General features: G+C 39.1%; 1 protein-coding gene across 5 annotated transcripts in view; it reads right to left on the bottom strand.

Annotated features, from left to right (window-relative positions):
* CDKAL1 (CDK5 regulatory subunit associated protein 1 like 1) overlaps positions 1–25,520 on the bottom strand; it is a 396,424-nt gene that overhangs the window by 300,295 nt on the left and 70,609 nt on the right. For all 5 annotated transcript variants that reach the window (XM_032114324.1, XM_032114315.1, XM_032114332.1 and 2 more), the window contains one exon: positions 25,211–25,295. In XM_032114324.1, the coding sequence (XP_031970215.1) occupies positions 25,211–25,295 (85 nt within the window). The remainder of the gene's footprint in view (positions 1–25,210; positions 25,296–25,520) is intronic.

The following is a 25,520-nucleotide window of genomic DNA, read 5'->3' on the forward strand; positions in this document are numbered from 1 at the left end:
TAATTCAAATAGCACTTTTTCAAGGAAAAAACCCAAACCCAGAGAATATCCACTTGTTTCTCCTTGCCAAGAAATAAGTATCTCCATGTTGCATGAGTACATCTAGATTATATAGTAACTTCCTAGCAAATAGGAGAAATTGCATAAGGTAGTCTATAAAACTAGGGTTGCAAGAGGAATGTGGGAACTAAGTGACCATATTTCTGCAGCTCTAACCACGCACCCTGCAGAAGTCCTAGTCTAACCTCCACAACCCCCCAGTCTGGGTAAGGCAAGGAGGACCTAACACCAATGAAAGGAAGATGCTTTGAGGGCACATTGCCTTCTGAACTTTTAGGGGCCACCCTTGTAATGCTGACGTGGTAGGAGGTAGGGAACAATTATGCTCATGCCTTACAGTAATAACTAGCTCATCCCAATTTCACTGTTTTCACAAACGTGATGAAAACCAGAAAGGTACCACTTCTGTGAAGCCAACAGTAACACTCAGCTGCAATGTGTTTACACACTGGCCAGGGCTACTATACAGCATTTATCAAACCTTAGCTGCAGGGTGCCAATGATGCAATTCTTGCACTTCTTAAGCCATGGCAAGGGTCCTTCTTCCCCAGGGCCACTAGTCAAAGTACTGAAAGTAAGACAGAACTCCAGTGGAAACAGCATATCACTAATGTTTATTCCATGTAGGTTTTTTCAGTCCTATATTGAGGTGGGGTGGTTTTGCAGTTCATTAGCTAGCTAGTCTCCCTGGCCAAAAAAATCAGCCGTTTTGCTCCCAGTGACCAGGCAGCCTACCTATTATACGGTATTTAATGTGGTGTTATACATGCTACACTACAATGTAGTTTTCCAAGGAAAACAAATACTTTTGAGTAGTGAAGGATTCAGATTGCAGCAAACAGAGTAAGCAAACATTGTGTTTGCACACCTGTGCAGCTTCAGCCCAACCTTGCCTTTTATCACCTGCAGCTGTAAGGCCAGACAGGCACTCGTTTGACAAAAAACAGGAGGACACTTGCTTACAAGACACAGAGCCTAAAACTGCTTGTCTAGATTGTAGTCTGAGGTACATGCAAATAGTTTTCTTTGATACTGAAGAGTCATTTTTAACTGTACACTGCAGATATGTTTTAGTAATTGGTACAAAGGCCCAGAAGCACTATACCAAAGCACTGTCATGTGCAAAGATACAGAGGGGGCAAAAGTGAGAAATATGGTCATACCTTTAACAGTATTAGTCCAGACAGAAAAAAAGCAAGAATCTGTCTTAAGACTCTCTACTCTTGTCAAGTGACTGGTATCCCTGCACCTCTCAGAGAGGCATATGTGTAGCTAATTAAATACCTGCTCACTCCAAATTGGGTCTGGGGCACAGCTGCAGGCTGATGGTACTTACAAGGAAAGGGAGGTGGGAACCCAGCTTTCAATTTTGAGCCTCAGGTCAAGTCACTCACAGGATTTTTAAATAATTAAGTGCATGTCAGATTAGATCAGCCACCTGTCCTTGTGGGCTGGATACACAAATACACTCCAACTTTTTTCTGTTCGAGCCATATTTTTAAGTACCAAAATATGGCAAAGGAACAGACAAAAATCTAAGCTGTTCTTGAGTAAGTCCCTACTCAGACATCAATCCATAAGAAAGGATTCAACACCAATAGCTGGCTATATTCCAGACACACAGGAGCTTACCTTGAAACAAAGATGACAAACAGGATAGCACAATCCTTAACTCAGAAAAGAGAAGCAAATGGCTATCATAAAACCCACCAACTTCATGGACTAAGAGAATTCATTTCTACTAACATTTTGGGAAACAAAATTTCTAGCCATAGAGGCAGAAACAAGCTCATAAAAAGTTAAAGATGTATTGAGTATTTTAGAAGAGTTCAGTTGGAAGGGACCTGCAATATCCAACTAGTCATCTCGTCCAACTGCCTCCTCTGGACCTCCCACTACCTCTTCCCAAAATCAGGATGGCAAGAACTACACATTCAAGGCGTAAAATCTTAAATCAATAAATTAAAAAAATATTCTCTGAAATTCCTGCTTTAAGGATTAAGCAATTTCATTTTAGAAATTGTACTTTTAGGAAGACAATGCCTGTAAACAGTTAACAGTTCTCTGTTTTACTCTTCTACATTTTTCCATCGTGCCTCCTAGCCAGCATTACAAGCATGGTACTCCGGCCTTGCTCAATAATGAGGCCATTTGATAGTGTATATGCTCCTATCTTGCTGCCCTCTTTTCTGAGGAAAAGGATAAAGACTGTATTTACAAATATCTGGACTTTTGAACAAAAACAAGGGAACAGCAGTACTCCAGACTAGCTGTGTAAGCAAACAACTAGTTTGTCACTGAGAGAATTTCTATTTGTAAGAATATTGTTTTGCAGCTCTTTTTGGCTCTGCTCTTTGACACTAATGTTGTTTTCTAAAGATGCCAAAAGAAAACACCCCCACCCCTGTTCACAGTCAAGTAAGCTCTTTCCCCCCCCACAAAAAAATCACTTGAAATGACATATACATACACACACTCCACAGCTAAACTGGCATGGTTTCCTAGCCTCAAAAACCAGGGCTCTGTTACATGTGCCTTCATCAACAACAGAGCTGTATAGGGCCATAGAAAAACTATGGTTAGATGGAATCTCTAGAGTCTCCTTTAACTTCCCATCTAGTTCCAACATCTGCTTAAAACCGGGCTAATTCCAGAGTTAAATAATGAAACCCAAAATTGTCCAGTTAAGCTTTGAGAATATCTGATGTGAGGGTGATCTAGCTGTGATATCTGTCACCCCACTGACTGCCAGGGTTGATTCAGCTGATGTGGCTGTTTAGGCAGGTATTCCCTTCCTCCCTCAATACTCCATGTGCGTCCCTCCTGAAGCTGCGCTCTCAGTCAAACAGGACGACCTGCCTGATAGAGATGGTCCCATTCTATGATCTCAGGATGGAGACACCCAAAGAAGGATACAAGCCTCTCTGGACAACCTGCTCCTTCTACTTTATTCCCTCTTGCCATGAACATTTTTTTCTTTGTAACCAGTCAGAACTACAATAAAATCGTTACTCCAGTTGTTGCCATTACCACACCAAGGTCTTGCTCCTAGAAGCACTGGTTCCAGTCCTATCACTGGGCTCCTCTGAGAAAATTTAGGTTCTGCTTTCTCTGTAGCTATGAATTAGGCAGTTGAAAACAGCAGTGAGATCTTATCTCCAGGTCATTGATATCCATTTTATCTTCAGAAGTCCTGTGCTGGGCAGTTTTCCAGCTCCATTCTCCCAAATGGTAAACAAGAGTAATCCTTTTCACCAGTTTGCTGGCTACATTGTTGCTGAGGCAGCCAAGACCTTGGCCTTTGACATTGCAAGGGCACAGAGCTGACTCAGCCTAATGTCCACAAGTTTTATTTTCTTTAAAAAAACCCAAAACCAAACAAAAACAAAGCACACACACACAGAAAAACCACCCAAAAAACAAATCAACCACGAAGACAACCCACACATGAAGCTGCTCCCAGCCCACACTGTTATCTGGAGGCACACATGTCTTCACTGAACCTCAGGAAGTTCTGTTTGCCCATTCCTCCTGCTTCCTGAGCTCCCACCTAATCACAGGCTGCTGTGCCATCAAACACTCTCCTCCCTTTGGTGTCATCTGCAAACCTGGTAAGGATGATCTTTGTCCCATCATCCACATCAATGAAAAAAGCACTGAGTAGGATGAACATCCAAGAAGCCCCACTGACACGTGCACTATGACCGTGCACCTTCAAAGAATCACTTAAGAGTGTCCAGGCCGTCACTGTTAAGTAAAAAATGAGCTATCAGAATACACTTTACAGTACACAGTATATCTTTGTCTAAGCACACAGAGTTGGAAGGTCCTATACTGTTACAGGTATGAAAGATTAAGACTGACTATCATGGTAAATTCTCAGAGTTTTTTACTCAAATGAAGTGCTCAATACCATAAATTCAAAATTAACAATCAATTGCTATTTTTTATCTGTATAACCAAAAATTGTGAGTTGGTGCAGTGAAACTGCCAGAGTACTGGCAAGGCTGCCTATTACTACGATAACATAGGAATAGTGCACATAGGCCAGGCAGTCCTAAGACAAGGAATAAGGAGAGCAAAAAGCCTCACCTGTATGTAACTGAAAGTATGGTCCTAGACCCAGATAAACTACTTGGCACTGAAATACTAAATCTTTGGAAAAGGGGTACAGTTTTGGCCCACGTTTGAGTTCTCTAACACAGCAGTAGTAAAAGTCAACCAAGAATGATGAGATTAGGAGTGACGGGGCTGTACACCTCACTTCATTATTGCACTGCGACACTGAGCAACAGCAGCAATGCAGAGCAGCAATGCAGAGCAGCACTGTAGCATCCTTGAATTGCATCAACATATTGAAACACAACATCCCCAGCCCACAGGTGAAGAAAAGACGGTAATCTGACTTAAAACAGCAAGAAGAAACTGAGGATGTAACTGCACAGAACAGCAAGAGCACAAGCTTCTGTGCTCCTCTGTAAGTGTACATAGAGCTTTTTGTATCTCTCCAACTCCCGGTTTAACAAGACACACAAGATTAGCACAAAAACACTAGGCAAGCAAGCCTTTTACATGCAGTAAAAAGACACTGGCTTTTTGTTAGCATGAAGCAAGTTCGAGATCCTTCAATACAGGTTAGCAAAGACAAAGAAATTTCTCACGTGTTTTTTTTTTCTTTTAAAGTAAGAATAAACAATAAAATTCACAGTCTTAAAAACATGACTGGATTTGGCTGTATGCTCTGGCATACACAAGAGCAGAAAAACCTTAATGTTAGTGGATAATGAATTGCAGTGGGACTCTACTAAACCAGTTGGATTTTCTACCTCTGCCACCAACTTCCTATGAGAACCTCGTCAGTTCTTCTAATGCCTTCATTCTCTTAAAACAAAACTGATTATACTTTCCTTCCTCACATAGCAGATTATTTCATTAATATTTGTTAGATACTGATTATACAAAATGCAGTTAAGTACATAAGAACAGTTTTCCTTCTCAAAATCTCACATAATTCTTTCAGAGTCCTCGTTCCTAAAACTCATACTACCTTCACAGATCAACTACTCCATGGAAGATGCTTCAAGAAGCCTACCAAACAAAGCTACAGCCAGGCACCAGAATACTGCTAAATTCACAGTCTTGAACATTTCCCTTGTTCCCAAATAACCCACAGCTGGGTCAGTTACAGCTAAAAACCTTTTAGAGAGCACAGCTGCCCTTTTTCTCACCTCCTGTCACAAAAGCTGAAACCCAGTTTCCTTTTTTTTTGTCCATCCTAGAAGTCAGGCTTTCCAAGATACAGTAAGAAACTCCACGTGGAGAGCCAATATTTATCGGGTCACCTTGCTTTAGGGGTCCAGGTGACTACCTAAATAAATCATGTTTCATTGCTTACTAGAGTACTGTAATTTTACATAGGAAGGAAAAAAAGAAGCCCCAGTGGAGGAAGGGGGTCTAACACCTTATTTCCATGCTAAACCTTGATGCAAGTTACTACTGCCTTGTTTAGTATAAGCAAGTACTACAGATTTATCAGACAATTTCCCTTTTTTGTTTCCTTGAACAATGGAAAGTACAAGCATCCTCAAATTACCTGTACTGACCAAGGAAATGAGTAACGCAAAAGCTTAATATCAAAGTGAATTAGGATAAAGCCAAAGCTGCTGCAAACATGCCTTAAACCAAGGAATCCTGGAGGTAATTCAGCTCTCATCCCACCACCTGTAAATTATTACCATTCCCACCATTTTAAGTTTAAGATTTTCTCTCAGTACTAATGGGTTACTCCAACTGACACAGAAACATCTGGAAATCACAAAAAAAAACCCTTTCTATCTTTAAAAATCTCATCGATTTAGGGTTTTAGGATTTTAGGGTTAAATTAAACCATGAGCAGCACTTGAATTCCAGTATCTGCACCTTTTTTATCCCCTCCAGATTTTGAAGTGCTCAGTAATGGACTTCTAGTAATAGAAGAGCAACACGGCTCATTAATTTCAGCAAAACAAGGGTGCCAGCCAATTCATGCCTACAAAAAAGTGCTAGGGTGTAATTCCCTCATTCCTGTTCTATCAGAGTGGAGAAAACACATCCTAAGTGGAGAGTGGCTACACCTCTGACCTCAAGACAACTGAGGGAGGGTCCATGCAGGGAGAGGCTTCCTGCCTGTTACAAGACGGCTGGAAAAATGCTTTGAGCCATATTCAACTCAAGTTACAGCCAGGCTTTCCCTACCTCTCACCTGAGTGCAAACTCCCTTCATGACTGCTTGGGCCATTCTCTCCGGAGCAAACACCACACCTGTATCCCATGGTTTCCACACAACAAAACACATCTCAACTCCACGCACCAAAAGCTCTGCTTCCTCAACCCGCTTAGCCCAGGTACCTGCATATACCCACACTCTGGGCTTGGCAGCTGCTGTACAGCTTGTGTTTAGGGTTTTTTGCTTTAGAACAGCAATTATTTTGAGCATTTGACAGGTACAAAGCTAAGAAACCTCCTTTGTTTCTCCTGGTCTGTAGATAGTTAGCCCCCACTGTTTAAACTTTAACTTGTGAAAAGTGAGACAGATTTTTCTTTCATTGTTCAAGCTCAATGAGCCTTCCACACCAACATGCAACTGAAGCAGAAAAAGCCCAAAACATATTAAATGTTGTCCTTACAACTACTGAGGTAAGTGAAACAAGTAGTAGTTAATTTTTCTGATTATAGCTAAGCCATAACCATCATCTCCATTTCCAAAGTGGCAGTGATGAATGACTGGGGGTGTTTCTCAACTTCATCCTTAAAAATAATGTGACTGTTTTAAAAGTTCAAGGAACACCCAGAATCCACTACACATTTTTTAACCATTTTATAATCTTCTAGGACCAAAAAAACTAGCTTTACAGACACACTTCAAGCCACTGTGGCCATAGCTGTTCCTGAGCAATATCAGTTGGCCAGCCTATTCATTAGTTATAATGAAACACCATTTAAAAATGCCTTTTGTTGAGCTGTAGCTATTCCACTCAGTTATGAAACTGCCCCAGAAGGCACAGAGTTATTTCCTCAAGAAACCATTAACATTTGGTAAACAAAGTCTACCTGGTAACTACACCTCCATCTGCAAGAACACATATAACCTCCACTATCTCCCTCCACCACCTGTCAAACCTTTGGGTTCACAGGTCACCAGGGTGTGTGGATGCAGAACAGGAGAGGCAAGAGAGTCTCTGACATCTCTGCACCTCTTGGCCTTCTTCCTTGTGGAAATATAGTTATTCTATTAGTGATCATTTAAAAACAATTTTAGGATTACCAAACTCAAATCAAGTACTATTTGGCTGCTGTATTTTTCAGATTGCTTACAAACAGTATTCTACCAGTTGGCCAATACCTTATTTTTCAGCTCAAAACCGCTCCCCTCCAGTAGACTGTAACTTCTAGAGTATCTGATCAATTCTGGAAACTCCAGCAGGAAATCCTAACTCTCAGAACTGTGAAATCACAGTTCTCTTTCAAGAATAAGACTGAAGACCCAGTAGAGACTGACTGCACTGAGTACACCCAGGTAGGACAGCTTTCCCTCCAAACACAGCTCCAGGATTCAGCAGGCTGCATCCCAACCACCCAATCAGCAAGTAGTGAGCCTCTGCTGCCTCTGCTTTCAGGGATTCAAAACTGTTCAAGCAGTAGCTGAACTGCACAGCACAAATGCTGAATAGAGGTGAACAAGGGAGCGGTGTTGGGGGGAACAGCTTGGCAGCCTGGAAAAGACATTCCAGTGATGCGTGGAGCGCAGCATTATGTAGCAAATTGCTGTTGGTTTGTTTTCTAACTTAGAAAATAATGCACACAAAACTGTGGGTAAAACACACTTTTTAGGTTTCAACGTCAAAGACTCAAAATGCAAAAATGCCAGAAGTGAGGTTGCCCCCACACATTAATACTTCCTCCTGGTGCACTTGTAACACAATTATTAACACAGGCTCATAAATTTCCCCACGACTCCCATGTCATCCCATGCTGGATAAGACCAATTTCCACTGTTCATGTAATGAGGGTAACTGTACTTTCTATGATCTTTTTAACAGTCATGGCAAACATGATTTAGCAATCTCCAGAAGAGGAAAACATGGTGTCCCAGTGAAGATCCCTGATTATCCCCCAAAGAAACCCCAAACCCCCAAAACAACAACAACAAACAACAACAAAACCAGAAACCCACCCACAACCCAGTTTGGAAGGATGTTGCTGCTCCAGAATTCATTTATACTTGCAAATTGTACCTATACTCCTTTTAGAACCCTGGGTGGAGCCTGTCTGACTTGCAGAAGCAGCTTTCACCAAGAGGCACTGGGCCTGGAAGGTCACAGCTACAGCTTAAGGTTCAAAAGCAAGAAACCTGTGGGAGTAACACATCAGATGACTAAGCTTGGGGATACATTTGACCCTATTCCCACTTGCTAAGTTGCCAAACACTAAGAAACAAAGAATCCCATGAAGCTCTGACCACAGAGAATCGTGTGAAATAAACAATTTTCGTAAAGTACTTGCATAGTACAGGGATGGGCATTACAGAAAAACCGTAAGAACATTAGAAATCATGCCCTCTGAAAGAGTTTGCAAGTTTTAAAAAGTATTAGATACCAGTAAATAGCACCTGAGAATGTGCCATGGAAGTTGCATCACAGCATTGAAAATGGCAGTAGCCTTTAGCAAACACCAGCAACTAATCACTGAGTAACAACTGTCACAAGGTAGAAAAACAAGGCTGCATAGATGTTCTTTGTATTGATCTTCATTTCTGAGTGATAGATTCTGCAAATTCAGTAATACTTTTTATAGCCCTACATCTGCAGCTATGAGAGAAAGGAATTGTCACCAACACAGAGTGAAGGCTGCAGAGATAGCTACTGACCAAAGACCATTTAGGTCTCAAATTATACAACTTATTTCTAGTTATGACATCTACAGAATGACCTCAGTCCTTCACTTTACAGACTTTCATTCCCTTTATTGTGTTTTATGGAAGCCTAAAGAACTGCTTGAAAGAATGGAGGAAAACTGACTGCAGATTCTTCCTCTGTTAAACCTGATGTAGGTACAGTAACAGGTTTTAAACCATCAGAAATGTTTTTGGTGAGCCAGGGGCAGGGTAGTTTTCAGCTCAACAGACTCCAGGCAAAAGGGTGATGCCACAGTAAAACACTTCAAGAGTAAAACACAGTTACTTTGGTTTGGGTTTTTTCTCTCCCCCTAAGTCAATCTGTGTCTAACAAAGCAGCCACTCACATTCCTATTTCAAATTTACTCCCGTTTTTCTGTATTTTTACATGCTGAGTTTTATGTTGTTTAAAGAGCTCCCCTATGATGTAACAGAAGGCATGAAACACAAATAGAAAAGAAACAGTTTTATTAAAATGTTTGTCCACACTTGATTTCTTAAAACTATTAGATATTTAGCTAAAGATCTGGTAAAAACCTGTGTCAATGCATTTTATGTGAAGAGTTATAAGCAAAATCACCTGCTCAGTTGTGGTCACATACACAAAACATATTTTTTACCAATACATCAAAAGTAAAAACCAGTTCTTATTCTGATATCCATCATGTTTGAAGAAACTTATCCTCAAAGAATGCATAGAAGTTTACAGATTTACCATATTCCATGTAAAGCAAAAGTTTTTCCTTCTCTAAGCCTGCCATACATAAAAAATTTACCCAAAAAATTGTGCAATTACTAACAAGACAAAGCAAACAACATGAAATTTGCAAGAAAATGTAAAACTTACCCAAATAATTGGTACCACAGAAGAAACTATCACAATCTTTCTAGTATTTCTGTTAAAACACATGTTCCATGGTTGCTACTTACTTAAAATAACTCAGTGTCAGTAAAGAACATCGCAGACAGTGGAGACCTGACATTTTTCACATAAATATATTCCTGGAATCACCTGACATCCATCACCTTGGCATGAGATAAACACTGATAAACCAGGGCACCTGCTTCACCTTCCACAAACCAAAAGAAAAATTCTGCTTTTAATTTGACAGGACAGTTTAAGGCTAATTTTGCCAGTGTTTCTGAATTACTAACAGTCACGGGAACTTATGAGTTAAGGAGCAGAAGGTTTGCTGCACCCTTGGAGGAAATTTTACCTTGAGGCCAGAAATGGAGTTGTTAAATACATCAGCAATTTACCCTGACACCACTTTGTCTCAGGAAGTAAGGTGGTATCAAACATACCAGGCCTCTCCAGAAGTGACTAAATGGGGATTTTTCAATGTCTTGCTTCCAGTCTTTACTAAGGAACATCTGTAAGCTATCTGGGATTCCTTTGCATAAGTGAGCAAACAGGATGGAACAGCTCAGTGCCAGGAAGTTTCATTAGCAGTCTTCGAGTATTAACATCAAAGATTAGATCAACACAGAGTAAAAACTTCAATTCAGCATTAGGGCATAGGTGTAGCACTTCCTAGTGGACTTTGTATACATCTTATCAGTATTCCTTCCTCTCCGTATTTTGAATATATTTTCAATTGAGAGTTAAACAAGGATGCAAATTTCATAATGACTCCCAAGGCAGTACCCTCTAAAAAAAACAAAACAAAACAAGTATGTTTATGGGAAAATATTTTGAGTATGAATTTGACCTGCAATTTTTCACACATGACTTCTCTGGAAATTGCCATAACAAAGTGCTAATTGTAACTGCTGACAAAGCTACCCATGTTTCTTACTGCTGTAGCTCTTATCACTCCAATATCTCCTTTTTTAAGGCCAGCAGGTAAGTCTGGAAGGCGCAGTGGGAAGGTCCTTGGTCTCTTCAGTAGAAACTCCTTAGAGTCAGAGTTACAGTCACATAACTTCCACAGAATAAAGCTTGTGCTACACCCATACGGAAGTGGAAGCCGGACACAACCACTCTGCTTAAGAATGTAATGCCTTAATCCTTCCAATGATACCACTTTTGATAGAAAAAGTAAAATTTTGCTTTCAAAGAGACATGTAACAGTATCCTTAGGTGATATAACCAGGAACCTTAACAGAGATATATATACACACACAGAGGATTTTTTTTTTCCCTTTTTATATGACGTATAAAAACAGTTTTAAGTAATACACAAATCTGCAGTGCTTCATGTAGCAGTGTTTATTCTAATTGCAATATTACAAGTACAGAAGAACTTGGGGATTGGAACTAGGTGATCTTGAAGGTCCCTTCCAACCCAGGCCATTCATGATTCATTCTAAGAAGAGGGTGGTTTGTTTGTTGTTTGGGTTTGTTGGCTCTGGGTTGTTTGGGTTTGGGGGCTTTTTGGGTTCCCCACCCCACAGCTGCCAAATGCTGTATTTCTCTGCAGACAGCTATGGACATTATGAATGCACAGATCAGCACAACCAGCCCATGCTTATGTGCAGAGAGAGTAAAGCAACAAATAAAGTCTACTTAAATTACATGAGGAACTATTATCTTTTGCACACACAATAACAACAAGGAAGTTGGATAACCTACAGCAGTGAAGAGGGAATATTTGTGTTAGCCATTGCTTCGCTATGGGGGACTGTGCAGAACATAACCCACTCTGATAAGGACAACAGACAAGAGACCTTAGGAATTACTGATCCATATTTGTATGTTCCAGTTGTACTCATTTAACTTCTCAACCTCCAAGGATGTTAATACCAATGAACAAAATAATTCAACATAATTATATCAGATATCGAAAACTATAAACAAACATTTTTGGCTTAAGTTAATTTTAAAGAAATATTTAAACAGCTTCAGGAATTTAATTAAAGCATTTTGTTTAAACATACTAAAGGAAAGCAATTGTCCTGTGCTATTTTTGAGTATTTTCTTGTTCTCCATCTATGATACAAACTCCTTACAATCCAGATTTAACCTAAGCCTTCCTAATACCTGGGTTCATCTTGTAAAGCCTTTGGAATCCTAGGAGACAAAGTACCAGAAACAGTGTTAAGGTATTTAATGAGGCACAGCTGCCTTTGAACTACCTATGTTCTCAGCTCTCCTTTCAATCTTAAGGACAGGTTATACAGGATGAGAGCAATGGCCTTGTAAAACAGCTCAGTAAGAAGAGAAGCAGAGCTGTTCATCTGTGGGCATGGAGAGCTGTTTTTAACTGAAGATGGCTGCTTTATTTCCATACCTATCTCAGAGTTCTTGGACAGTTAACTGAGATATACAAGAAAAATTATTTTCACTGCTGGTATAACTTGAGTTTATAACCAACCCCAGCTAATAAAACATCTTTTCTCCCACCTCACCTGCAGGGATATCCTGGAAAGCAGCCCTACTTGTAAGTATGCAGCTATGAAACAGAATGAGTTTTTCCAATATATAATCATTTTCCCCAGAAGATCTTTCATCAGGTTTTGTTGCACTACTATTGCAACAATGTGCCATTAATTCCTACATGGGATCCAGTGTATTAGTCAAAGATAAAGTGAAATCACTTTATCTAATATCTATTAAGATGTTCTGCAAATATACTCAACTTGGGTTTCGGGTTCCAATTCAGACAGAGTCTTCCCTGTCTCTTAAAAGCAAACACCAAGAGACACATGCTACAACTCTAACAAATCAGCTTGTAATAGCTACTAGCCACGCTTGTCTTTTGTACGCATTCACATAGCAATATATATTTTTCCTCAGAAATGCAAACTGAATCCCTGTGCAGTTGAATAAATGATGGTTGGGCTAATGGTTCAGTGTGTCCACATCACTGCTATAGATAAGTATCCTTATAAAAAATAACGCCAACCAAAGGAAAAACAACAACAACACAATCCAAATTTACTGTGGGTCAGTAACAAAACCTCTTTCTATACAACTTCAGATCTCAATGCTGAGAAAAAGGTAACCTTGTTAAAACATACTGCAAGATTCTCATTATCATTCGAGTCAAAGTAAGAAAAAATATTCTTACTGAAAAAGTTTGCCTCTTCCTATTTTAAACATATCAAAATTAGAAACCAAGAAAAAAAGAACTACAAATCAGCAGTCGAGACGCAAAAAAACCCCTCGAACAGTGATGCAATGATTTTCTATTTCAAATCTCAAATCCTCAGGACAGTAGGCAAAGGTTAACAAAAGAGCATCAAGGTGCATGTCTCTATCAAGGAAGACAAAGATGGGAAAGGAACATGTAGGAACATCAGCCACAACTAAAGCTACTTGAAGCATATTTTGAGAAGACAAAATAAAGCTGCTCCCTCTCTCCATCCTGCTACTTGCCATCTGCCCATGAGGCCACAAAGCAAAACCACATCTTTGGCAGGGGGTGAAGCTGGTAGCAGCTGCGTCACCACAAGAGCTCCAGCAGGGAGCAGGGGAAAGAGAAGAGAAATGGGACAACTGAGTGTGTTCTCTTCACATGGAAATACTGCACCAAGCCATGATTCCCAGCTGGAAACCTTGTTATATAAGTAATATCATTTAGGACGTTAGAGGAAGTCAGTTACAGCCCATTCCCCTCAATCCAAACATACTCCCTGACCATTTTCTTAGAATATGACAATGTCATCTTAGCATGTGGTTTCTGAGCAATTGTCACAAGAAATTCAAGATCAGCACACTGCATCTCAACCACAGCACCAGTAAAGAATCACAGCAACGGAGTGCACAATACTTGGCTTACTCTCATTAAATGTCCTTCCTACAAGAATTGTAATATATTAAGTAGCATTTCACAACAGCTTAGTTTAAAAATTTTGCAACAAGCATGCTTCATTGGTGTGTTTTATGAAATACAAATGGAAACCACAAAACCAAGAGCATGCACTGCTTGCTGTAAAAACTGTAAACTGTTGACTTAAAAAACATGTTGCTCAAGAGATATTTTAACACTGCATTATGCCATTAACACTGAAAACCAATGTATTTCAAATATTAAGTAAATAATCCCTTTCCTTGTGAGAGGAAGCCAAGAGGAACTTGGGGGTGCTGCTGGATGAAATACTGGACTTCAGCCATCAATGTGCCCTTGCAGTCCAGAAAGCCAGTTGTATCCTGGGCTGCATCCAAAGCAGCGTGGGCAGCAGGGCGAGGGAGGGGAATCTGCCCCTCTGCTCTGCTCTGGTGAGACCCCACCTGCAGTGCTGCATCAGCTCTGGGATCTCCAGAACAGGAAGGACAGGACCTGTTGACGCGGGTTCTGAGGAGGTAATAGAGATGATCAGAGGACTGCAGCACCTCTCCTATGAGGAAAGGCTGAGAGAGTTGGGGTTGTTCAGCGTGGAGAGAAGGCGGCTCCAGGGAGGCCTTTCAGTACGTAATGAGGGCTTATAGGAAAGGCTTATGGGAACAGACTTTGGAATAGGGCCTCTTGCGATAGGACAAAGGGTAATGGTTTCAAACTAAAGAGATTGTCTAGAGAGGTGGTGGATGATCCATCCCTGGAAACATTCAAGGCCAGGCTGCACAGGAGTCTGATCTAGTTTAAGATGTCCCTGTTCATTGCAGGGGGTTGGATGTGGTGACCTTTAAAGGTCCCTTCCAACCCAGACCATTCTGTGATTCTGTGATAGTGAATTCTACAAAGCTACCACATTCTGAAGCTCCAGGTTTACCATACATTGAATTTGTATTAGTTTAGACTAAATTAGAAGCAACCCTGCTGTGCCACAGAGGGAAGGTCAAAACAAAACCTGTGCAAAAACACATTTTACCTGGTTTCTAGAATGCTTGAGTATATTACATCCATGTATACATAAATAGTCAAATTCTCAGGTTATAAATGCAATTACAAGCTATAGGACCAAAAGAGGCTACATAAACTTCATATGTATAAAAACAAAATAACCATAGCTTCCACTTCTCATGCAAAAGTTCATCCATTTCAAAAATCCTTCCATTTTTGGTCTTTCCCTTTGAGAATCTTAAATGTCTTTGCTGGTTCAGTCCAGCACAGTTCACATCACTAAGCTAGCAAATGTGTCCAATACTGGCTAAACAAGAGAGCTCCCACTAATGGCAAGAAATAAAATATGAAAAGAGGCAATACCTGAAAGAATAATTTCAAGTTCAGATATTATATATTTAAAAGGCAGTATCTGAAGCTAAGAGCAATCTGAAGTAAAAATTCCATTTCCTGCAGCTTTCCTTGTGTAGGAAGTTTTACAATCTGGATTCAGAATTCTAATTAAACATGGTATTCTTTCCTGAAAGAATGTGAAAGAAAATTCTTCACTGTATTTAGGATACAGCCATCGTTAAACCTTTTCTGTCTCTAAATAACATTTTTCACTCATCTTCATTTTTTGCAGTTGCAGATATCAATTTTACATCTCCACAAAGTAAACGTTCCTATTTGATGACTGCTATAACGTAAAAGCATACAAACTAGACATCTATTACGGAAATGGGCTACATTAAAAAAAGCACAGGGAGACACAAAAAAACTGGAGGCATATGAAGTATTTAGGAAAAAGAATCCATGCTACCCAGTTGGATTGAGGTAATCAGAGATTGCTTCTACAGTGAGTTTTGCTATATTTTAGACGCTTTTATTTAGCACTGTACTTTCTTAAAAAAAGAGTCTCTGCCTCTTCACTACTCAGTTTCCCTTGAGATTATGCTAATAAAATATAATAGACCTAAGGAAAACAATAGTTTTTTTCCTACTTGGCGTAAACACATATAAAATTTCTTGGTGAGTATTTGTGTTATGTTGGTAGCTGGAGGCACTAACAAGGGTCAGTTTCCATTGTGCTGTGAGCTGTAAAACCAATACATGAAAACTGTTGACTATTTATCCTGTTAAAAGTAGTTACCAGACATTATCTCTTAGGAAAGTTTTGAATTCAAACACATATTTGGAATGAAACAATTCTGTGGTCAACTGTGTCTTGCTGTTGGCCTGTGTTTCTACCTTTTTTTCACTGAAAGCTAAAAAGAAAATTTACAAGTAAAGGAAAAATTCTGGATAAAAAGTTAAATTCAAAAGAAACAGTTGTCTATGCTGATGTCCCTCCCAAGAGTAGTGCACCAAGGGCCAAGTCAGCAGCTGAGGTGTGCAATGCCAAATGTGAACTGCTGTACTGCACTGGTAGTATCCCAACTTGCCTTGACTAAATGTGCCACAATAAAACTCAGCATACCATCAATCTTTGCAGATGCATGTTAAACAGAGATGGGAATTACAACAGGACTCAGTGTGAAAAACAAGAACTTTGTTGAATACAGACAAAACAGAAAAATCCCCAACATTATTTTTGCTCTTTGTGGGTTAGCATCTAACAACCGCAGGATAAATGCTTTCAGAAGTATGAGAGAAGATGCTTTTGACACTCAAGCTCACCTGAACAAGCAAACATTCTCTGTTTCAGGACAAACACCCATAAAGTATTAGTAGATAATCTTTTGAACCAAAACCAAATAAAATCATACTTGTCAGTAACAACAAGTTTAGATCATGTTGAATTTTTGCATTAGTCCTGCTACACCAAGTTTCTGCATGTTTTCCTGTGCTCCCTCCCTAGGAAATGTCAGGCCTGCTAGGACAACAGCCAACATACAGCTAATTACCTAAATAGTCAAAGCTACCAACCACCTGCTTCCAGCACTCAAAGCATTAACCTTTTCTGCTCAATTCGTCTGTCTGAAATGGTAAAACAAACCACCTGTTAACATAGGGGGTCATATAATATGGAAACACTGATTCTATAAAGCTCATATAACCCATCCTAAAACCAGCTAACAAGAACTGCTATCTGTATTACTGAATCACCCTTTCATCATTCTACTGCATTTCATATATTCTGGTCTACTGGTTAAAAGCTCAAAAGAGCAAGGGGAAAAAGGAAAACAAATAAAACCAGTAGAACATTCCATTCTTTTTCACCTCTTATGACTGTACTTTCTGTATGCAGGCAAACCAAACCAAGCAGAGATCTGTCCTGATCCTGTCCCACGTTATTTCAATGGATGTCAATTAATACTATGTCCTCTCTCAGTAATGCTATTGCTTATTTAAAGCAAATCTAAAATCTCTTAGTATCTCCTACACTTTTTAGTGCTGGAGGAAGTAGTTTGGTTACCTCCCAAGTAGAGAAAGAAACAAGAAATTCCCCAACAGATGGGAGGTGAATGTCACACGGCAGAAGCAGCAAGAATTCTGACTGCACATCCCCATATTAATTGCAACACAAAGTTCAACTTCAGTAGTCCACTACTGGGCACAGTCTGCTTGGATAAGTCATAAATATTGCTCCAAGGGCAAGAAAGTGTACACAGCCTACTGTTTGAATTAATAAAAAGACATACTACAGTGTCTCATTCTACTGCTGTTTCCAGCAGTTGTCCGCTATCTCACCACTGTTTGAATCACAGACTCCTCAGGAATTGTCACCAGCTCTTTGCTTTGGCAAACTCCATAGGGGCATTTTCCACCTGAAGGCATGCTGACTTACAAACTGTTAATGTTTTGATTCCATTCACATTCCTTAAATTCAAATACACAGCGGTGAATTTTATTTTTTTGCATACCACGACCCAAGCTAGACTTTTAAAGTCTTTATTTAGTAGCCTATTTTTTGAACTGCGAACAGAAAACACTCCAGTCCAGTAAGGACAAACGAGAGGTTAAGGTGCTAATCTGAAGTGTGAGTTAAATCAAGGGAGGAACTTGGTCATGAGAAATCATTGTCCCCATCCTGTTAAAACAGGCAAGACATTCCAAATAGATTTTAACATGTTTTTCATGCACGTGCCCATAATGGGAAACCAAGCATAGTTTTGCTCAAATGCCTCCAACCTCTCAAAAAGCCTCTTCTTTAAAGCCCTTGATTAAGTAACAAATCTGAATCTTCTGGCCCAAAACAGCACCTCCATCTTCCTGATGGTTTCTGCTGTATCTGTCCCTGGTCTGGGCAAAGAGGGGGCACCAGCACTAATCCCAAGAGAACAGCCCATCCCCAAAGCAAGCATATGGCAGAACAGCATGAGAAACACTAGGAAAGCCCAATACTTACTTTTGCCAATTTTATTAACTCTGTCTGGAGAGGTTTCTTAAAATTATGCAATTTGACCAAGTCTGAGAGGAGGGGGAAGAACTGTTTTCGTTTTTAACTGAAGATAACATCAGCAATGCAGTCTGAAGAGAATTAGATATCCTTTTCAATGTCGCTCATTTTCTTAAAACAGGTTTCAGATGGTTATACACGTATGCAAGTTCTTGTTCTAAAATGCTGAAAAAAGACCAAGTGACAGGACCCAAGGCAGTGACATGAAGTTGTGTCAGGAGAGGTTTAGGTTGGATATTAGTAAAAGGTTCTTAACCCAGAAGGTGGTTGGGCACTGGCACAGGCTCCCCAGGGAAGTGGTCAGAGGACCAGGCCTGACAGAGCTCCAGAAGTGTTTGGCAATGCTCTCAGGCACATGGTGTGACTCTTCAGGTGTCTTGTGCAGTGCCAGGACTCGATGATCCTTACGGGTCCATTCCAACTCTGGATATTCTGCAATTCCATGGTACCTGTGTCCCCATTTTGGTTGACAAGAAGAAAGGTGAAAGCATTACTCCATGAACTACCAGGAGAGCTATACTTTTTAAATCAGAAGTCTTCCTTGTTTACCCCTATCACTAAAGTGTAATGGTTGATTGCATTTGTTTGCAAAGGAAAGTGTATCTTGTATGTTTAGCAATGAACTTTACTGATTTCAGAGTCCGTAAACACTGCCTGTGAAGCACCAGTGCTCCTGGAGCCTACATACCTGGGGACCTGTAACTATGGCCTCATCAAAAAGTTCAAATACAGATATATGAAGTCATGAAAGAGAGTTGGCCTCTCATGTCCTGGCAATATTTTCTTCTCTAAAATAGCCATCAAATGTACCTCAGTCCCTAATGATCTGGCTCAAGACATAAAGAGTATCTAAAAGCTAATTAGTCCACTAAAGCATCTGAGGCTTAATCAGCACTGCGCTAACATCTCAAAGCATCAATATCATGGAGTTTTTAAAGCAGTCCCAAATGCGTTCATATCAGAATAGAAAATATTTCTAGAATCACATTTAGAAGTTGATTTTAACAGGTGCTGTTCTTTTTTTTTTTTAAACCTTTTAAAATATTAAACTAAAGTGCACACAAGTTTATAACCCAGGCTTTTTCAAATCTCTGCAAAACATGGCCATGTAACAAGCAGTCCATAATCCTTTTATCTTCTAAATACTATGCAATGGAAAGCACTCAGTTCTATATGGTGTGCTTTTTCTCTGGATTTTATAACATCATGTCAATCAGCTTTTAACATTCTCTTTTATGGCAGAGATGAGTGCAAGAAAAAGAACACACTCAAATGCAGCTAAAAAACTTCCACTAACAAACATCATTTAAATCACATAATTCTTCACCAGCATCTACGTCTTCCATCAGCTTAAGACACTAAAAGCATGGACGACAATATTCAGTGAGTTTAAAAAGAAGGAAAAAAACGTACTAGATTGGTAAGGTTTTAAATAAAGACTTCAGTTTAATAACATTTTTGTTCTAAGCCTATAAAATCCTTCTGCAGCATTTGGAAGCCAGAGAGCATCTGAAGTCAGCTATGCCCCTTGGCAAAGCTTGACCAACTATTTAACTGTGAAACTGGTATTGCTTAAGCTGAGAAACGTTAACTGGTAGAATGAACATTAAAAAAATTAATTGTTTTGTAATATGGATGGGCACAGCTGTACAAAAAAACAAAATCTCAAATGCTCAAGTAGAAAACCCTTCTAGAATTTTTTGCCAGGAAAATGCAGAAGCTCAAAAAAAAAAAAAACAAAAAACCCTCATCTGTTGAACATAAAAGAAATATTCAGTGTTTTCAACTAACTAATTTGTACACATTACATCAAAGATTAGAACACTTCCAAAGAAAAAAATCATTTCTTTACGAAACAGGATGAGCACCAAAACTAATTTTAATTAATTTTGGTTAATGGTTAATGGTGTGTGATTGCTGAGACCTTAATAGATCTCCTACATCTGTAAACATGTAAATGTTGTGCCTAAATCTGTTCCAATCAAGGTTTTGATAAAGCAACTTCAGCAGTCACCTAAGCTTCTCTAGTTGTTCTTAGTAAAGAACAGTGATTTTAAATTCTAGTTAATTGATTTACAGCCTCCACTCAAAACCAAGTAACTCCTACTGACTGGGGAAGGAGTTCCTCTTGCACTGTGAATATAGCATAAATCTTGAATACAAGCACCTCATCAATCTGTAAGTGTGTCAGCCTGTCATCCTGGAAAAAGGCAAGGTTTTCACCAGCATTATCGAGACTAGTTTAGAGAGTCTGAGCAAGGAGTATTATTGGCAACAGTCTTAGGGGGGAAAAAAATCAGGTGCCAAACTTCCTCCCACCCAATGAAGTTTGTTTTGCAGGCATTTTTACTTCGGAGTACTACTTCAGCTCTTCCTCAGATTTCTTCAATACAAGTGAAAAACAGCAATACCTCTACCTACAATTCTCAGTACTGCCCTATCACCTTAAGTACTCCGACAAGAACACCAAAACTCATGGCAACACACTATTTCTGTAAAATGCAATAAACAGCCAGGCTATCACACTCCTCTAAGAAACCTACACCTGGTGGAAGTAATCTTCTTATGCTAACAGGATGTATAAAACAAAGAGCTTTGAAATACTTGTGTTTCCTCTTCTGGAAGTACATCACAGCTTAGATTTTATTGCATTAATGGTATAAACAACTGTAAATCACAGTCTATTTCTACACTGGAAATGTATTAGTAACAGCAAAAGGATTAATGCTGCATTAAAAAAGTGGTAACCCTACACAGTGTGCAAGTTTTCCTTTTGCCCAGTTTGCAAAATGCATCATATAAATTACATTCACAAACGTTGACAAAAAGAAACAAAAAACCTTCTTCCGGGGTTATTTTCATTTGCAAAGATGTCAAGCAGCAGGAAATTATTCTTATGTCTGAACAAGCTTTTGTATTTCTTAAAGAATAACCTCCTTCTGTACTTAACATCAACACAATTGCATTTGGTGAACAGAAATCCCATAGCATCCAAAGGCAGTCATGCCTTTTACTCTTCAATTTAATCCACTGAGAGCTTTAAACAACTCGCAAGGTCTACAGTCACAGTCTTCTTAAACTAACATTTCCACAAATTCTACAGTTTTTGATGCTCCTTCTAGCATAAAAGTGAGATCCCCCACACAGTGTTTATTCATGAATTGGTGAAAACTGAAGCGAGGACAGAACTGGAAGCCACAGGGTGCTACTTAAGTGCTAAAAGCCCTCACATCTCTGTCACAAATCATAGCTATCAGAGAGAAAAGGGTTGAACACACACTGGAGCGTGCCTTGAAGTGAATGCAGCAACAAATACATCAGAGAATGTGTGTTAATGCTACGTGTTAATTATATATAGTAACAAAGATGATTATTTATAGTGGTCAGACTTGTTCCATACCATGAGACAAGCCATGAACAACAGCATAACCACATCAGTCCTGCCAGACAACATCATTCCGGCTATTTTGATAAGAGGGACACCAGATTCCTACCCATAACACTTCAAACTGCAGGAGAACTCCTTAAGGAAAAGCCAAAGTCCCAGAACACATGAGTAACTTATACCAGCACTCAGGAATGGATCAAGCAAGGAAAAAGACTGCTAGTTAGAAACACGGACAACACACAACTGTCTCTGAATCTTCAGAGGTCATCAGGAAAATGGGGTTACACATCTGAGATGTAACAGTCAAGAAAAGAGTATCAGAGCACACAGAAAGTAATGGAGCATGAAACTGAAGAGCAAAATAACTTTATTTTGAAGGAAGAGAGCTGCTCTAGAACACGCTCTTGGGCTTAATTCTCTTCATCAAAGTCTTACCAGATTTACTGTAGTTTACACAAGTTAAGGTTAGTAACTTACTTCTTGAATGTTTATTCTTGTTATTACTAACAGCTAAGTTTTAAGAAAACTACTTTTGAATAAGATAAATGATAGCAGAAAATGTTACCTGATAACCTTCTGCAACCGAGAAAAAAAAACCAAAACAAAACACAAAAACTATAAGCAGAGGCACTTAAATGGACCACCAAAAAACTACCCAACATCCCCCAAAACAAATAAATAGTGACATCTCTCTGGAAGAACTTTATTGATTTTTCTTTTTTATTATTTATATTATTTATACTGTTTATAAAACACATATATATATATATATACACTTAACTCATGTAAATTGGTCACACTGACAGATGATCAGGTCCAGAACAAAGATACCATACTGCAACATCATCAGCAAAAAAAGGATGTGATTCACTTTTAAATAAATAATTCTTTTTTTTTTTTAAGTATTATTTCATTTTAAATTCTAAGGCAAAATAAAGTCAACTTCAAAAAATGGAACTTTCCAAAAGCTGCTTATTTCTTGGAATGCCCAGCAACTACTCTACTGAAGCACAAGAGGTATATCCATCACCAATCAAAACACAAGCCTTAATCATTATGTTTTCAAACTCTACCCACTTAATTATAGTGGGAATTTTTACTGCTATTGCCTAACTCTACTTTAATCTTATTTTATGATTAACCAACTGAGAATAAATCTGCACAGGAAAATCTCTCAAGTCCCCTCCATAAGCTTAATGTCTTTTAACAACTCTTTGCCCTCCATACCATCACTGGTTCAGCAAGTTCAACTTTATTGATACTGAACAAGAGGAGACTATCCTAAGAGCTAGAAGAACAAAAAAATAGTATAAAGATTATACTGTCAGTCAGCTTGTATCAGCTGTATACGCATCTGCAAAGGTTCAGAGTGTCTGGAGTGGTTTTGTTCCTTTTTTAGAAGAAAATTAGACCAAAAAAGGTTGAACCTACAGGACTCGGGTTCTGGCACATCCTTTGGCACATGGTATTAGTGAGGGATCAGCTTTTCACAGCCATTCTTTAACTGCCAGTGTGAAAACACTACCACTGGTTTGAATCAGTCCATTTTGAAGTCATATACATACAAGCGATGTAGCAGGAGCTGTTGCAGTGCACAGAGAATAAACAAACCTGAAATACTGTTCTCACATAACATCCATAATACTGTGTAACACTTTTCAGACTGATTTTTTTTTTTCAATTTTAAAGAATAATTTTACAGTGCTGAGTATTAATTTTTCCACTCCAAGTATGTTTGCTTTGACAACACACACATACTACATGTTTATTTTGTTACTCAACTGAGAAAAACACAGATCTCCATAGTTACCAACAGGCTGCTGTGACAGGATATAACAGCAATTCATTTTGTATCATCCAAACTGCATGTATTGGGTTTTTGCTGTAACAAATTAAGAACTACTTGGGAGAAGTTGTGTTCTTTAGAGAGACAAGCTTTCGTCATGATTGTAAAACCCAAATACAGGAATAGTTACGTTTTTTGAGAGTGAGAATGTTTAATCTTTCAGTTCCAAGTCCCACGAATGTGCACTCACATACGGTTCTCTCCCCTATGCTTAAAGAACCTTGTGAAAAATGGTCAGAATCAACTACAAAAGTTGTCATTCTCCAAGGCTGGGAACTGCCAGGATCTGAGATTAGAGAACGAACAATGCACGTTACAGGAAAAGAGCAAGTATAGGGAGATGTAAGGATAAAAAAGAACAAATCCGAGCTACAAGTAACATCGGGTTCATGAACAGAGCAGTAACAGAAACATGTTCTTCAAAGAAATCATTTTGGTCATTTGCTTTCAGTTAGGCCCTCTTCCTTAACCAACTCTATTCTCCTGGCTAGGAGACACACCATACCACATAATTTCTGGCACAGGATTAGTAAAATAGAAGGATGGCCACAACTGAAATGGAAACTATCTTGTCATCAGTGCTGTTGGCCAACACACACTAACTGCTGGAAGTATTCTGGGAATAGTTTATTTTTTTTTTTTTTTTGGCAACAGAGAAGAAAAGGCAAAAGCCATTCTGGTCGCTACATGCAACACCAGCAGCCAGGAAGTGAATGTGAGGGGTGGAGGAAATTACTGCTGTGCCACCTACAGCATGCAAATGGTTTCTGTTCAAGGTTACAGTCCTGAGACTCTGTTAGTAACTCCAGCATTGCAATCAGATATCTTATATCTAGCTTCTCTCTCCTCTCTCCCTTCCCAAGAACTATGTTTTTCTCACCAAAATGGATTTCAACAGCCAGTCCATCCCCAGTGCACCACACTAAACAAATGACTGCACAAATAGCCAAACTTGTTTACTAAAGATAAAATCTACAAGACACATACCACAATATTTCTTAATACCAGGCAATGACAGCTGTATGTGGAGAGGTTTTCCAGTTACTCTCATCACAACTACACTTCTGCAGAAATTGGAGGCAGAAGTTGCTACCATGTCATTTTTTGTTACATCATTGGAATGGTACTGAGTAATAAAACACATTCTTCACAAGGCTTCTATTACAAGCTAATCAGTTCATCTTTTAAGTGAAATAGCTGGTTTTAAGTATACACCTGATACCTACTCTTTTCAAAGTATCACAGAACTGGTAGGGTTGGAAGGGACTTCTGGACATCATCTTGTCCAACCTCCCTGCCAAGGCAGGGTAACCCACAGCAAGTGACACAGGAACACATCCAGGTGGGTTTGGAATGTCTACAGAGAGGTAGACTCCACAATCCCCCTGGGCAGCCTGTTCTAGTGCTCTGACACCCTCAACATAAAGAAGTTCTTTCTCATGTTAAGGTACTTCTTATCATTTATGGGCACTGCTGGGCACCACTGAAAAGAAGGTCCCAGTTAGGCCATATTTACGTAGAGGGGAAAAAGAAACTACGTAACAATTCACATATTAAAAAAAAAGTCAAAAGCACAGTTAACTCTTCAGAAGACTATTACAACATTGTCTTGAAAAGTGATATAAAAGCCCCCATCTAAATGGGTCAGCAGTTCTCCTAAATAAGTGTTGTGATAATCACTTGCAAGTTATTGCCCATTAAAAAAAATCCACTCTACCTTACAAATCCATTCTAGAGAATTCAGCATTGTAACACTCAAACTCAGCACACTTCTTGCTCTAAAGCACAAAATTACTTCTAGATTGAAAACACAAAGCTTTAGGACATGCAATAGTCATTAGCAGCAGTTAAGTATCTTTGTAAGGAAATAACTTACTTGATCGAGTTTCTGAAGTGGTCCTCGGCAGGATTTTTTACTGTACAACTGTTCAGCAACCACAAATCTGCTTCAGCAGAGTTGTCTACACAAGAGAAAGAAACAAACCTGTGTTAAGAATTATTTAACCTGTCAACTCCTAAATTATATCATATAAAAAATCCTGAAGTTAGCCATTACTAATAAATTGGCTATTTGTAAGATTACTTTATATTCAGTTACATTCTTGGAAAGGGTTTTTTGTTGTTCTTTGTTTTGTGTTTTAGGAAAAAAAAGAGGCACATGAGCATTTCCATTGTAATTTCTTTTT

Source organism: Corvus moneduloides, chromosome 1, assembly GCF_009650955.1.
Source record: "Corvus moneduloides isolate bCorMon1 chromosome 1, bCorMon1.pri, whole genome shotgun sequence".
NCBI lineage: Eukaryota > Metazoa > Chordata > Aves > Passeriformes > Corvidae > Corvus > Corvus moneduloides.